Genomic DNA, 16,976 nt, shown 5'->3' with positions numbered 1-16,976 from the left:
TCTGCTGTGCATAGGGTCACTATGAGTCGGTACCGACTCGATGGCACCTAACAACAACAATGTATGTATATATATGTATGCACATATACATAAAAATATTTAGAGAAAGGTAACACACGCTGGTCACAGATTTAAATAGGAGAGAGGTTATTGTTCATATGGTAACCAGTCACATGAGTATCGAATATATTAAATTTTCATACAAACCAGCTCATTTTTTGCATTTTCTCTTTTTCTTTTTCAGAAACGGCTTTTGGATTCCGATTTCATTGATCCTTTAGTGAATAAAAAAGCTAGAATATCTCACCTGACAAGTAGGGTGCCGCCAACATTGAATGATCATGTGAATCCCACCAGTGAAAAATCTCCAGGTCTCCTGTTGCCCCCTGCAGCTGCTGCCATCCCTACCCCTCCACCGCTGCCTTCAACTCACCTGCCTGTTTCAAATCCTCCTCAGACTGCAAATTCTAACTCCAACTCCCCTAGCACTCCAGAAGGCCGGGGGACTCAAGACCTACCTGTTGACAGTTTTAGTCAAAATGGTAGTATCTATGAGGACCAGCAAGACAAATATACCTCGAGGACTTCTCTGGAAACCTTACCCCCTGGGTCAGTTCTACTAAAGTGTCCAAAGCCTGTAGAAGAAAACTATTCAATGTCTCATAAGAAGTCTAAAAAGAAGTCTAAAAAACACAAGGAAAAGGACCAAATAAAAAAGCAGGACATTGAGACTATTGAGGAAAAGGAGGAGGACCTTAAAAGAGAAGAGGAAATTGCCAAGCTAAATAACTCCAGCCCTAATTCCAATGAAGGTATTTTACATTTGAAAAAGAAAAACAAAACTACATACTTTAAATGAACTGGAAACACATTCTGTTTTGAGTCTGAGTAATACTTTTCTTATTGTGTCTTATATTGTGCTTTGGGGAAGATACTTTCATGCTTTTTATAGTCATTTTCATTCTCTTTTTAACCAATCATTAAACATGGTTTCTAAATTTGTTAATAAGATGATGACATTTGAAAATGTCCTTGTCATCCTTCAGAGACTTCCTCTAGAAGAAGATGGACTTTGTTGCTCTGTTCCATAACTCTAAGGACATTCTACAACCTTAAAATGACCTCCTATATGCCATTCTCCAGCTAATTTAACCATACACAATTAATTAATTAGCAATAAAAATATTCATTTCCTTCTTTCCAAAGAAAAAAGACCACTCCGGCTTTAATATTAGCACAGTGGAAATGTCAAATGCTTTATAAAACACGCAAAGTGAAATTAAATTTGCAGACCCATAGCATATCTTCATTCAGAGTGAAAGAAATTTGCCTTTTACAAGGATGTTGATAGTTCTTAAGAATTTTTTTTTTTTTTTCAATTTTGAGAGTCCTGTTTTAATAAACTAATCAGTTGTGTTAGTAAAATTAACCATTTCAAATTTTAGGAAGCTCAAAATCTTCTAGCTACCCAAAGAAGCTTACAATAATACTTTAAAGAAAAAACTAATTTAGTAGAAATACTGTTTTTCTAAGGTGTTGTTAAGTGCCGTGGAGTTGGTTCCAACCCAGAGCGACCCTGTACAGGGTTTTCGGGGCTGTAAATCTTTACAGAAACAGAAAGCCTCATCTTTCTCCCGCGGAGCGGCTGGTAGTTTCGAACTGCTGAACTTAAGGTTTGCAGCCCGATTCGTAACCACTACACTAATGTTCTTTAAAACCTGCTATAAGGAGCTCTGGTAGCGTAGTGGTTACGAATCGGGCTGCGAACCTTAAGGTCAGCGGTTCGAAACTACCAGCTGCTCCGCGGGAGAAAGATGAGGCTTTCTACTCCCGTAAAGATTTACACCCTCGGAAACCCTGTACAGGGTCGCTATGGGTCGGAACCGACTCGACGGCACTTAACAACAACAACAACATAGGAGATCTGGTAGCGTAGTGGTTATGAATCGGGCTGCGAACTGCAAGGTCAGCAGTTCGAAACTACCAGCTGCTCTGCGGGAGAAAGATGAGGCGTTCTGCTCCCGTAAAGATTAACAGCCTCGGAAACCCTGTGCAGAGTCGCTATGAGTTGGAACCGACTCCACGGCACATAACAACAACAACAATATAGTAACAAAATTAGAGTTTTCTTAGTTAAAAAAAAAAGTTCTCTAAAAATCTCTTACATACCAGCACATAAAAGATCCAAGTGCATCATTTCGCAATGCTGTTCATTTTTAAAGGACCTCTGGTGGTCTGTGGGGCTAGGCGTAGAGTTGTTCACTAAACAGTCCCTCCACAGGAGAGTGAGGAAGCTGAGTTCTCCTGTAAAGATTTACAGTCCCAGCAACCCTGTATAGAGTCGCTAAGAGTTGGAATCAACTCAATGACAGTGGGTTTGGGTTTGGGGTACATTATAAACCCAGCATAAGTAAAGCAAAATTCCCCAGGAAAATGCAATTTTAGAAGTTACTTTGACAAATAACAGCTTCATTACGGAAGTATTTATTAATTTTTTCCATAATACTGAAAACCTGTAATCCCTGGATTTAATTGACCATATTTACCACATAGAGAGAAACTTTGATTGCTTTATGTTGTGAAGTATCAAGTTGGTTCCGACTCACAGCAACTGTGCATAGGGTTTCCAAGGAGTGACTAGTGGGAATGAACCACTGAAGGTTAGCAGGCCTGTGCTTATCCTGTAGCATCACACCAGTAGTCACGTTATATTCGTAGAATATTTAAAGGAGGAGTTGTAGTAGTAGTACAAACAGTACCTTTGTAATGCAACTTTTTGTTGACCTGCTGTTATTGATCAGTGCCATTGAGTTGGTTCAGACTCATAGCAAGCCTGTATAGGGCTTCCAAGGAGCGGCTGGTGAGCTTGAACTGCCAACCTTGCAGTTCAAACCACTCTGCAGTCCGGCGCATTAACCCACAATGCCACACCAGGACTCTCTAGATCAGTATAATACTGTATTTATGGCTAGACAGGTGTATGCAAATTCTTTTCCTCAACACTATTGTACTTAAATTTGTTGGGTCAAGAAAAAGACATGAAATAGTAAAATTCCACATTCAGAATGTATAAGCCACGCTCCTAAATGTAATCCTCACCGCAAGCCCAAGTAGTGATCTTGACTCAGACTAGTGCTGTGAGTTCCAGTGTGGTAAGCCTGTAGGATGGTTAAGAGTGTTCTAGGAGACCTGGAGAAACAGACTTAGTGTCTGTCTTTTAGACCCTCAACTGAAATTGTAGTGCCTTTCAAAGCCAACGGAGATTGGAGCAAACCAAAGCTATGTGTAGACCCACATCCCTTCCCTGCATCTGTTTGGATTAATCTGATGTTTGTGTCACAGTGGACCTGTACTTGATACCTTTATGTTGTTGTTTTTGGAGACTCCAATTCATGCTCTTTTACCAAAGCCTGAGCAGAGTCTATAATTTATTAACTGTGCTTCATTTTTTAATATAGTAAAATGGGAAGGTACCAAATAATCACTTTCATTTTATAGACAACGTGTATTTTCACAGCAGGAAGGTTTGTGGTTGTGAGGTGCCATCTAGTTGGGTCTGACTAATAGTGACCCTATCACAACAGAACAAAGCACTGCCCAGTTCTGCACCATCCAACAATTATTATCATGTTTGAGCCCATTGTTGCTGCCACTGTGTTAATCCATCTCATTAGGGGTCTTCCTCTTTTTTTGATGACTCTTTACTTTTCTGAACATGATGTCTTTCTCCAGGGATTGATCCCTCCTAGCAACATGTCCTAAGAAAAGAGATGAAGTCTCTCCATTCTCCTTTCTAAGGAGCATTCTGGCAGGTGTAGACTTTGAGTTATTAGTTACACTCTACTGTAAATGATAAAAAGTTACCCTGATAAAAAAGAAAATCTAAACACACCCTCTGGAAATGGTGTGTTCAAACAAATGGAACTCTAAGGGATTGTACACACATTCACAACATATTGCTGAATGATTGACACATTATTTTTTTGTGCTTTGAAAATCTGTGATTAGTATTCTAAAGGCTAGGAATAGAGGAGTATAAATCAGGGCTCAATAATGTTTTATTCTAAATGACTTTAAACCGATGGGAAATCACCCTACCCGATTCTACCATCTGTGTATAAAAAGGGTAGCAGTAAAAATATAGTGACCAAAGCAGTCTGCTACCTGATTTTATCATCTCATCTGCCTTGCTTGGATCCCATGGAAAGTACATGTTGATGTAAAATTTGTATCTCCCATTGTCAAGCTGCATCTGCCACTGCAGTCTTTGAATTGCTGGGCAGATGCTGCAACTGTTGTTGAAAGAATAGAAGACTGACCTTGGGTTAAGATGGAATTCCTTTATTGTGCAGACACTGCAGTAGCTAGGGTGCTTTAAATGCCTGGCGTCAGTTCTGCTGGCTCTGGTTATAGGGCCTCCATTGTGTCTGTTCAGTTGTAATCTTTGCTCACTGTTGCTTACTGAGATGGAAGAATAGAATTTGAGGGAAAGGGTTCCAGATGTTTCTGATCTATTTTAGAATTATAGGCATTTTATAACCATACTGGTTGATGAACACTTTTTCTTTTTTCTTTTCTTTGTAGGAGTTAAAGAGGGTTGCACTGCCTCCACGGAGCCTTCTTCCACAATTGAACTCCCAGATTATTTGATGTAAGTTCACATGGTCTGCCAATGGGAAAGGACTGCTTGATTTTAGAAAGTTTGCACATTCTTTTCCCATCATTTGCAAATCAGAAAAGAAGTTCCAGAAATAGAGTACTAGAACCACCCCTGCAATTGAAAGTCTGCCATTAAGCCTACTAGTCCCAAATCTACCCTTGTCTGCATGAGCAGGTTGTGTGCCCCCTCCTGCCCCCCACCTCCCAGCTCTGAGCTGTGTTCATTTGCCTTTAAGTATAGAGAAGCACATCCTTTGTTCCACAGCCAGACCAAGCATTTATTATGGAAGATTTCAGGGATCTGATTCTTCAAAGCTGACAATATCAATGCATAGTCATTTGCTTGCTCCTACCACGTCTCCCAAGGAACAGTTTATTACTGATAAAGTAATTGAACCATGATAGATAGCACAAAGTAGAGACAAAAAGACAGTGGTTTTTACTTTAATAAAGTTCTGCCTTCAAATTAATTTTAATAGGAAAGAATAGTAAAATTGAATCATTTCATTTCAGTACTGATTACAATGTTTTTTTCTGTTATGACAACAAGTAGTAAATGCTGAGCTGAAGACAGTTTTGAAACTGGTTATCACAGAAATTATAACCTAGACACATAATTCTAGCTTTTTTACAGAATCAAAGGTTTCTGTAAGAAGAAAATAATTAAGTTGCAAGAACGTGGAAAAGTGAAAGAGCAAACAGATCTAGCTGCAGATAGCTTTGAAAAAGAACAAATGTGTAAAATACATAGAACGCTGAATGAGAAATGGAATCCAAATTCGTTGAACTTTTTTTTTTCCTATTAGTAGCATTTCATGTTGGACTAAATTAAACTTATGTTGTGTAGCCCTTCATGTCCCATGAAATGTTCATTTCCGGAGTTGAAATTATTCCTAGACTTACAATGTGTTGTCTAGGTTAATGTGGGTTATTGTACTGGACTGCAAAGTCTATTTGAACAGCAAGGTTGACAGTTCAAGTTCACCATCTGCTCCTTGGAAACCCTATGCATGGTCACTGTGGGTCAGAACCAACACCATGGCACTTAACCAACAACAACAGTGATTCTTATATATATTTGTTGTTGTTAAGTGCCGTCGAGTCAGTTCTGATTATAATGACCCAGTATAGCGTTTCTGAGCAGCTGCTAGTGAGTTTGAACCGCCAGCCTTGCAGTTCAAAAGACTTTGCAGTCTGGTGCATTAACCCACAGTGCCACACCAGGACTAGGAAATGCAAATTCTCAGCAGTGGGTCAAGTAGAAAGAACTGGTTCCAAGCCCCGAAAATAAGTCTCATATAAATAAATAAAGCCAATTTTATAAAAATGGTAGAGGAGTGTGGGTTTTCAAAAAACTAAACAAAAGTCCTTAACTTAAGCTTATGAGAAAAAGTAAAGGATATACTATGAAACCTTAATGCTCAGTCTTGGACTAATCCACATTTACCACTTTAAAAAGAATTAAATAAAATAAGGATTTTTATTTAATAGGAATACTTTTGTTATTTGAGGTTGTGAATTATCCAAAGTGTTTAAAATTTTCCTCCATCACTGCAGTAAGAACCAACTATGATGAACTCCTGGGGAAGCATTGTAGGGTCAGCACTGGACTGCGAGCCACAAGGTTGGCAGTTCAAACCACCAGCTGCTCCTCTGAAACCCTGTACAAGGTTGCTATCAGTTGGAACTGACTCAGCGGCACTAAACAATAATGATACCATAATTTTTGTTAAAAAATACTGAATGCTTTCAGCTAAACTACAAGTATAGCCAAGGAGTCTTCTATTTCAGCAGTGTAACTGTTAGCTCTGTTGTTTGTTACGTGCCGTCGAGTAGGTTCCGACTCATAGTGACCCTGCGTAGGGTTTCTGAGGAGCTTCTGGTGAGTTTGAACTGCTAACCTTGTGGTTCAAACCAACCTTGTGGTCCAGTGTTTATCCTACAGTGCTTTCCCTAAGGAAATTATTCAGTATAATACTGAGGTGGGTTTAGCAATGGATGTAATTTGAGCAAGTAGGATAAATATTCTGTGTTATCGTTAGCTGCCATCAAGTCACTTCTGACTCATGATGGACGTCATGTGTGCAGACTACAGCTGTGCCACAGGGGTTCAAGGCTGCGATCTTTCAGGAGCAGCCACCAGGCCTGTCTCCCGAGGCACCTCTAGGTAGCTTTGAACCACCACCCTCAAGCGCTTAATCATTTGTATCACTGAGGACCTTAAATATATTCTATAATAACAAATTAAATCTGAATTTTAGCCATTTTGATTGTATTTTCTTGTTCCCAGGAACTTTTTCTTCCCCCTGTGCTCCCTCTGGTGTGCAGTTCAGACAGCTCATGTATAGAGAGGACTCATTTGCTGTTTTGTTGGCAGTGTTTCTTTTACAGCTAAGACAGCAGCAGAGCAGCTTTAAATCAGCATGCTGCTGCTTCTCAATTACACTCAGAAAATTCAACCCCCATACTTTCTAATTCAGCATGAATAAAAATATTCATGAGGGCATTAACTTTGCTCAGTACATCACTTTTCTCATATTTCCAACTAGACGTCTGTGGTATATGTAGCAATTTAAGTAAAGTAGAGAGGAGGAGTGTATAAAAACTTTCTGAAGAGGGCTGAATTGTGAATTTTCTACCATTGTGAAGAGTATGTGTATACCTCTGGGGGCATTCCCAAGCTCCCATTACCTGATTTTATCTCAAAAAAAAGTCAAGCAAATTTTTCATTTCATGACAGAAACAAGGTGTGCAAAGAACCAGGCCGGACCGTAATATCCAAAATCCATGAATAAACATGTAAATTAGTTTTAACTTTAAAATGCTGTTTTAATTGACTTACCACTGAGTAAACTGACACTTTGGGAAGTTGGACGTCACTCACCAGGCCCCTAAGTGTTTTCCGACCCCAAAATACAGGCTCAGAGTTGTGGCATTGTATGAAGAAAATAAATTAACCTAAAAGCTCAACTGACTTTCCATTACATGACATTTACGTGAATAAAAATATAACTTCTTCTTTCTTCCTTTCTAACTCATTTCTAAAAGTCCCCTTTGGATTTTATATATTTGCCTGTCAGAAATGTGAGGAAAGCAGTACAAGAAGCCAGCCTGAGGGGAAGCCTCACTGGAAACTCCTGCTAACAGCAGGTCTGAAATGAGGAAGACAGACTTCCTTGAGCAGCGGATCCAAAGAGAGCTTTGACTTCAGCACTTGTGACTGACTTTCTCCTGGTTTCACATTACCCTCCAGGTCTTCTGTCTCCATGTGACGTAACAGATGGACTGGCTCTGTCAGTGTGGTAGTAAATTATTTTGAACAGAGAAAGGTTTAATAGGCCAGATCTATGTAAGTGTGGGAGTCCTACTGGCATAGTGGATTACACATTGGACTGCTCACCACAATATCAGCAGTTCAAATCCACCAACTGCTCCCCAGGAGAAAGATGAGGCTTTCTGCTCCATTAATATTGACAGCCTCGTAAACCCAGTACAGGGTTGCTGTGAGTCAGAACTGACTTAACTTCACACAACCAAGCAAACATGTAAGTGCTACTTACTTTTTACACCGAAACACTTTGATTCTATGATCAGCGTGTCTTCTTGTTACTCCTCGTTCGTTGAAGCTCTTAGGCTCTCCTATGTGATAATTTTACCTGAAAGATCTAAGTAGTACTGTTTCAGGACTAACATAGCAGCATACCACTAGCAAAGCCATCAGTATCAGTAGTGACACTTACTTGGGTGTTGTTTCTAAATATTTGGCTTAAATCTGTGACTTACACAATCATGCTTATTCTATAGCTACTCTTCATTTATCTTTGTTCTCTTAAATCTTTCTTAATAGAAAATACATTGCTATTGTGTCCTATGAGCAACGGCAGAATTACAAAGATGACTTCAATGCAGAGTACGATGAGTACAGAGCCTTGCATGCCAGAATGGAGACTGTGGCTAGAAGGTTTATCAAACTGGATGCACAGCGAAAGCGCCTCTCCCCAGGCTCAAAAGAATATCAAGTAAGTGCATTTGTCCCTTTATGGTCTGTCATATTCTGCCTTCTTTCTTTCCTCACCCTGCCCAGCCCAGCCTTCCCAGTGGCATCTTAGCCCAATCCTGTCTCAGATCAGCCTCTCTGCTACTTTTGACTTTAATTTAAAATTAGCTTAAATCAATTTAAATAATTCTTGAGAAAAATAAAGCACAGTGAGCCTGTATTTCAATTAATGAATAAAACTGAAGTGTGGCAATATTTTGTGCCATTATTGCATAATATAGGTGCTCTGGTAGCGTAATAGTTACGAATTGGGCTGCTACTCCCATAAAGATTTGCAGCCCATAAAGATTTCTTGTAAAGATTTGCAGCCTCGGAAACCTTGTGCGGGGTCTCTATGAGTCGGAACCTCCACGGTACTTAACAACAACAACATAGCATAATATACCATTGTCCTTACATCCCACTTTTTCATGAAGTTTTTTGAAGCCTTCTTGTGTAGTGTATTGAGAAAGATACTAACATTGACTAAATAAGGGGGGAAAGATATATATGTATTTCATCCTGAAAGTCACGGAAATGTTTAGTTCCACTGCCAACTCATCTCAGATTGCAGCTCCCAGGTCTAGTACGGTCCCTAACAAACTGTTGTTTTAAGCAAGTAAATGAAATTATCTTAAAAGTTTTCAATCTGACATAGAGAAGACATAGGCGTAGGAAATAAAGGAGGCTTCATACTACAAGACTGGTGTTTTAAGTTTAGAAAATCTGGTCTTTCCAATGATTCCAAAGACAGATGTTTGATCATAGTCTTAATCTGTCTTCAGTCCCCTGTTTCACGTGGTAATATTACTACAAAGAAGAGTAGTTGTCTGGCCTGTCTAGTTTTGGGCTGATAGTTTGTAAGTCACATAGCTCTGTCACCATTCACAGCCACACAGCCATAAATACTGCCACTGTCCCAGCTCATTACTATCCTTCTGACAGTGGTCTAGAGGAGTGAATGGGTAGGGTTTTCCTACAATGCTCCCATCCTGAAAGCATCTGTACTCTGAGATTCATTATGTCTTATATGAATCATTTAAACAAGTTGTCTAGTGTTACAGAAGACTTTACTGAAGAATTGGGGTGCCAGAGGTCAGCAATATGGGGGCTTGGGGTTTATTTTTTTCTGTACAATTGTTTATCAGTGTACATAATTATGTGCTTTTTTAAAATCAATGTAACTCTGAGGATTGCGTAGCAGTTAAGAGCAGACCCTGGAGCCAGTCTACCTGGGCTTGATTCCCGGCCTCTGCCATTTAGTACTGTGGAACTTGAGCAAGTTACTCAACTCCTTTTTGCCTCACATCCCCCATCCATAAAATGGGGTGGTCATTGAGTTGTTGCTCAGAATAAATGGTAAAATTTTATAAAATGCTTGGAACCATATCTAGTACATAGGGTTAGCTAGTCCCCCCAGCCCCACCCAATTACCCTCCCTGCTGGCAATTACTATTACTAGTTTCCAATGTATTCTTTTCAAACATACGTATACACATTGTAAAACCACTGAAAGCCAGTATCTGTGTAAGGCAGGAACTTGTTACAGAAGGAAATTCAATTATTTTCCACTAAATAGAGAGCAACAGGAAAGTGGTTAGAGAAGGAGATCATGCTTGGTAAAATGGAGGGTCGTCTGATAAGAGGAAGACCCCCAACAAGATGAACTGACAAAATGACAGCAACAGTAGGTTCAAATATAACAATTGTGAGGATTGAGGGCTCAGGATAGTGTTTTTCATTCTGTTGTGCCTAAGGTCCCTATGAATTAGAACGTGTGGAGTCCTGGTATGCTGCCATGGGTTAATGCACTGGACTGCAAGGTCAGTTTGAACTGCGAGGTTCAAGCTAACCAGCCACTTCTCAGAAACCCTATACAGGGTCACTACGAGTCAACTGACTCCATAGCACTTAATAACAGCAACAACAAAATATGCATGTGTTAGAGCCCTTTGTTACAGCCACTGTGTCAATCCATCTCATTGCTAACCACCTACTTTACCAAGTAGATGCCTTTCTGCAGAGACTGATCCTACTGGTAACATGTCCCACATACATGGGATGAAATCTCACCATCCTAGCTTCTAAGGAACATTTTGGCTGTACTTCTTCCAAGACAAATTTGTTCATTCTTCTGGCAGTCAATGGTATATTCAATATTTTCACCAATACCATTAATCAAAGGCATCAATTCATCTTCAGTCTTTCTCCTTCATTGTCCAGCTTTTACCTGCATACAAAGCCATGAAAATACCACAGTTTGGGTCAAGCGTACCTGAGTCTTCGAGGTGACTTCTTTGCTTCCCAGCACTTTAAAGAGTTTTATGTAGCCGTTTTCCCAATGCAGTGTGCTATTTGATTTCTCGATCGTTGCTGTCATAGACATTATTGTGAATCCAAGTAAAATGAAATCCCTAACAACGTCAGTCTTTTCTCTGTTTATCTTAATGTTGCTTATTGTTCCACTTGTAAGAATTGTGGTGGTTAAAATTCCAGTGGCATAGCTTCCAACATCACAGCAGCACACAAACCACCATAGTATAAAAACCGACAGACAGGTGGTGTGCCAAATGTGTGAACTATTTTTATTGTACCAAAAAAACTCATAATAATTTGTTCTCCTCTGATTTTGACTTTTAAATTTTATAGAATGTCCATGAAGAAGTCTTACAAGAATATCAGAAGATAAAGCAGGTAGGCATCATCACTGTTGCGTTTTTGACCAGTAGTTGGGAAGTGTTACAAATCCTGCAACATCATTTCTCACGTGTTTTTTTGTTTGTTTTTTACCCAACTGCAGTCTAGTCCCAATTACCATGAAGAAAAATACAGATGCGAGTATCTTCATAACAAGCTGGCTCACATCAAAAGACTAATAGGTGAATTTGACCAACAGCAAGCAGAATCATGGCACTAGAAGTCTGCTTGGACCAGAAGATGTGAATAAACTTAAGCTTATTTATTTAAAATTCCAAATGAGTTGCTCTAAGATTCTAAAGAAATGAAACTTTGCCTCTTCAAAGTTTCAGTATTAGTAAACTTGAGTTCATTTTTTTTTCCCATTTTACTTCGCTTCCCTGCATTTTTGAAGCTGCTTCTTTTTCTGATCTTTTGTTTTTCTCAAGACTTGTGTTTGTCAATATAAATATCTTTTTTTTTTTTTTTTTAGATATTGGGGATCCAGTGTCTATATTTCAAATCAATATTTTTTTCCTCAAAAAATTGTATTTGTCATTAGAAATGATTTTTTTAGATATTGGGGACCCAGTGTCCACCCACACTTTAAAGTTGTGTGTGTTTTTCTAAAAAACAACAACACAATAATGTGCAAGATGAAATGCTTTTGGATAAACATAAGCCTATTTTCTGACCTTTCTTAATGCGAACTCTTTGCCTTAAATGGTAGACCATTTAGAAATTTGCACAAAATACAAAAAAAAAAAAAAATATTAAAACATTGTTTTGGAGGGTTAAGAAATATGAGTATGCATATGTATGTAAGTATACATACCCAGATGGATGTGCAGACTCACTTGATCAAGAACCAGTGAAACCACCCAGCAAGTTAACCCCCCATTGCAATGGTTGCCTTAAGGTGTTTGCTCATTGTGTACATAGTGTGGTTAATAATTAGCTACACTGCTTCCCACTTGATGAGAGCAATGGGTAGCACACTGTGGCCTACCAGCGTCTGGAACGTGTGCTCGAGCTGTATGTATGCAGAGGTTGTATGATGTAAGCATGCATGAAGGGGGGGAAAAAAAAAAAAAAGCTGCTACTCTTAGTAGGCCAAACGCTCAGGTTATACAACTGACGAGTGTTACTGTAGGGTTTTTTTTTTTTCTGTTGTTGCTACTTCTATTGTGGAAGACAAAAGCATTTCCATTTCAACAGTTTGTCAGCTTTGTTAATGTTGGGCAAAATTGATATGTTATAAAAATAAAACAGATCTATAGTTTTGGGGCAAAATTGTAAAATTAAACATGTAGGTAACCTATTTATATACTGCTATAAAGTATTTTTTGAAGAGAAATATGCAAAGATGCTATTACCTACATGAAATGTATATTTAAAGATTTTTTTTTTTTTTTTTTCCATCCTGGGTGCCAGGATTATAAACAAGAGCAGATATATTTAACCATAACATACTGTGATTCATCAAACAGCACAAACTTTCATTTCATGGAGTTTATCTGTTGACTTTGATTTAAACTATCACTTGTTTTATCATGTGGGAACATAAGTTATGTGGTCAAAATGTAGAGATTTTGAACTAATGTTGTTGATTCAAGTTGTGTTGTCTTATTGTATTGTCTTTTCTAAGTGCTGCCAGTTGAAAAGGGAAGCATTATGTTTACAAATCTGTTTTGAAATGTTTGCCAAAATTTTGGTAGTATCTTTAATAAAGATGTTTGTCTCCAGCATCCAAAAAAAAAAAACAAAACAAAAAACTAACTTGGTTGTGTATCACTGTAAACAGAAATTGTTTGTATCTAGAAAACCTGAGAGCAGGTAAATTAACTCTTCTCTTTGGCATTGTTTTAAAACATTGACTGGAAAGATTAGATCATATAGTAAACGTATGCACTTTCAAACACTGAAGCAAGACCCTTTGCACTATAACTCTATAATATTATTGCAGATGAAATTTTTATTTCTATCTAGCATGGAATTCTATTACTTTTAACATTCAGATCCCTGGTGCTCTTCCTTTTATCTCAGAATTGTTACAATTATTATTAAATGTTAGTTGATTTCAAACTTTTCACTCAAAAGGAAAAGAAACTTTCATTGAGGATAAGTTTGGTCTTCAATTTTTTTAGCGGAATCTCCTGAAGGATTTGTTTATAGGTAATGACCTCATTGGTGTAATTTCTTGGACATCTTAACTTTTTAATCAAAGATTATTTGCTGCTATTTGCTGTGTTTCTCAAAAATAATTTGTTTGGCCACTTGTGTCACCTGAATTAGAATCTCTGGGTATAGGGCCCAGGTGGCTATATTTTCCCAGGTATCATCTAGGTGACTTTTGCAAGCTAAAATGTGAGAACCATTGGCTTTGATGTAGCTCTAAACCTTTAATGTCATGAAATATTGAACTGATGTTCAACTACTGGTTTTATTATTTTGGTTTGGGGCTTTTGGGGTGGTAGGGGGAGATGGTAGAAGCTCCTCATCCATGTCAGCAGGTATAAATCATTTTTCCCCTTTGCCTTATGTGAGGCTTCCCTGAGTTGTTTCACTGCCAACTCTTATTTCAGAACCTGGTTTAGAATGCCCTTGAAGCTCCTATCCACCTATAGCAGGACATCTTCTGGTTTACAAATTAGGAAACAGTGGAATGCTATGAAAATCCAGCATTGCACACCCAGAGACTTGACTACCTACCTGTAAAAGCCTTAATTCAGATGTTGCTTGTATATGCTGGGCAAATCCTTGCAAAATATGTGTCTGTCAGTTGCAAATGTGAGAGTTGTAAATGTCTGAATCTGGTATTACTTGAGGTTGTTTCCCTTTTGAAGATGGGTATAAGCCTATTAAAATATTTATTACCGTTCACCTCCTCCTGTAAGACTTGGAGATTCTCTAAGTGATTGCCGCAGCAGTGAGTGACCATTTAGTATCAGTTACTCTGTTTGCAAAAATGTTTCAGGTGGTTTTGTTTTGTTTTTGTTTTTTTGTTTCTTTTTGAGAGAGAAATAATAAAGTTTAAAACATCACTGTCAAGATTAGAGAATGAGTTGCATTGTTTTTCATCACATTTCAGCTAAAATAATTTTTAGTACTTTTTAAGATATTTATTAACACTCATAAATTAACTCCACATTGAATGAGCAGTTGATTTAAAACAGAGCAAAGGAAAATTGACCTTCAGATATGGTTTTGTTTTTTTAAGTCGGGATTTCGTTTCCTACCTTGTTATTTTCCTTGGAATAATTCAGAGGGATTAACTTTCAGCTTCTTATCTAGTGGTAGGTATATATTCAGTACTTCTTCTCATGAAAGCAATTAGGGTGATCGGTTTTTCTGTCATTGCTACATGCGTTGATTATAAAAATTCAGTATTAATTTTATTTCATCTCTGATTGATCTTATAATCTTTACAGTAGCTCCCTTCTTCCTTAAAGTATTTCACTTATGTAAAAAGAAATGCATACTTGTAATAGTGGAAGCAAAATGTTGAAATGAGGTTTTAGATAAAATGTTTTCATCAGTTCTTTGCCTTACCCTTTTCACTAGCACACTTTATTCTTTGTGTCTTGAATATACTGAAAATCTCTAGTCAGTTCAGTATCTTTCTGGCAGTGTTGTCATGTATGCTTGGCATATGTCTTTACTACTTTTGAAGAAGTTCATTACTTAACTAAGTGTTACTAAACTCTGTTCTTATGTGTACCTGAATGGAAAATTTTTAGTGGAACATTTTGGGAAGAATATTAACTAACACTAAACGAAGGCAACAGAAAGTCTGATCAATGTTCTTTGTAACCTGAAAACTCAACAGGGCTGTGAGGCATATTTTCAAGTGTTTTTTTGTTTGTTTGTTTTGTTTTTTAAAAAAGGTCTATCCTGTTTGTCAGTTGTTCCAGGAAACCATAATAGGACTCTCAAAGATAAAAGTATCAGAGGGGATTTCAGTTGCTACTGAGCTAAGCAGCGAGGTGGCCCCTATTGTTCTACACTAATTATGGTTCAATAAATATGTTAACTCTGCACTTCTGGTACTTGTTTTTGCTTTAGGTCATTTCAGGGTAATTAACCTAGTCTTTGCAAAAGCAAAACAACTCTGCAACAAAGTGTTCTCTGATCACTAATGTATATATATGGCCTGGGACAGACATTACTAGGAAGTGGGAACACGTTATTTACTCCTCTGTGTTCCATTAGTGTAGGACTTGCCGTGCGAGGGCAGCAATAATCATAGTTACCATCTGGTAAGGATATATTGTTACCAAAAAAAAAAAAAATATGTGCTGCCTTGGTTAGGCCCTGATTCTCGGTCTATGTGATTATCTTCTAATTTGTGATATGATGTAATTACCCTATATGTGAATCCTAATGTCTATGATTTTGATGAGGCAAGATTTTAGTCCATTAACACTAATTAGGAAGGAAACAATGAAGCAGAATTAGGTTGTATCTTGACTCAGTCTCTTGAGATACAAAAGAGATAAAAACAAACCAGTAGAGATCCAAGGAACTAACTGCTACCAAGAAAGAACAGCTGGGAGTCAAGTGCATCCTTGGGACCTGGGGTCACTGTGTTGATAATCTCCTAGACCCAGGGAAAGATTGATAGCCAAGACACATGAACCTCTCCTAGGAATGCCAGCCCCACAAATATTCAAAGGAAACAAAGGCCTTCCTCCAGAGCCGACTGAGCTAGCTTTCTCCTGTAGCCTGAATACACACTTCTAGCCTCTGAAACTGTGAGAACATGAATTTATGTTTATTAAAGCCTTCTACTTGTACTGTGGTTATAGCAGTGGTGCTCTGGGTTAATGCGCCAGACTGCAAAGCTGTTTGAACTGCAAGGTTGGCTATTCAAGCTCACCAGCTGCTCCTTGGAAACCCTATACAGGGTCACTATGGGTCAGAACCAACTCAACAGCACTTAACAACAACTTGTATTACAGTTATAGCAGCTCTATATAACTAATACAGAATTTGGTACTGGAAATAGGGTGCTGCTCTAAACAGACCTAAAATGGTGGTGGTGTGCTGTACAGTTGGTTCCAACTCATAGCGACCCTTTGTAGGGTTTTTTGAGACTGTAAATCTTTACGGGAGCAGAAAGCCTCAACTTTCTCTCGTGGAATAGCTGTTAGTTTCATTCTGCTGTCTAGTCATAGTAGCAGGCTGATCTGTAATCACTACACTTCCAGAACTCCTTTATGGAAGCAGTTTTTTTTTTTTTGTTTTTTTTTTAAGGTTTCTATTGTGGATTAAGTGAAAGCTTACGGGGCAGAACATTAGTTTGACGTTCAATAAATTATATACCTTGTTTCATTACAATGATTATAATCCCCTCCATGTACCATCAGTTAACTGTATTTCTCTATATTCACTTTAACATTTTTTTCTTAAAATAAACAAGAAAAACTACTCAGGTATATATAATTTACCCATCTAAAGGGCATATTCTGTACATCTGCCTCCTGGCCACCAGCTCTTTTTTTTTTTTAATTAAATATTTTTATTTTGGATTGAGTGAAAGTTTACAGGGCACATCATCAGCTTCACATTCAACCATTCATATAGCTTGTTTCATTACATTGAT

General features: G+C 38.1%; 1 protein-coding gene across 1 annotated transcript in view; it reads left to right on the top strand.

The window, feature by feature from the left end:
- The window catches only part of ELL2 (elongation factor, RNA polymerase II, 2), a 107,415-nt gene extending 95,803 nt beyond the window's left edge, over positions 1-11,612 (top strand). The window contains exons 8-12 of the mRNA XM_006867886.1: positions 245-812; positions 4,585-4,651; positions 8,507-8,678; positions 11,345-11,389; positions 11,496-11,612. Coding sequence (XP_006867948.1) covers positions 245-812; positions 4,585-4,651; positions 8,507-8,678; positions 11,345-11,389; positions 11,496-11,612 — 969 coding nt within the window. The remainder of the gene's footprint in view (positions 1-244; positions 813-4,584; positions 4,652-8,506; positions 8,679-11,344; positions 11,390-11,495) is intronic.
- Positions 11,613-16,976: the final 5,364 nt, after the last annotated feature.

Source organism: Chrysochloris asiatica, unplaced genomic scaffold (assembly GCF_000296735.1).
Source record: "Chrysochloris asiatica unplaced genomic scaffold, ChrAsi1.0 scaffold00111, whole genome shotgun sequence".
In the NCBI taxonomy this organism is placed as follows: domain Eukaryota; kingdom Metazoa; phylum Chordata; class Mammalia; order Afrosoricida; family Chrysochloridae; genus Chrysochloris; species Chrysochloris asiatica.
This window is presented reverse-complemented; position numbering and strand designations above follow the sequence as displayed.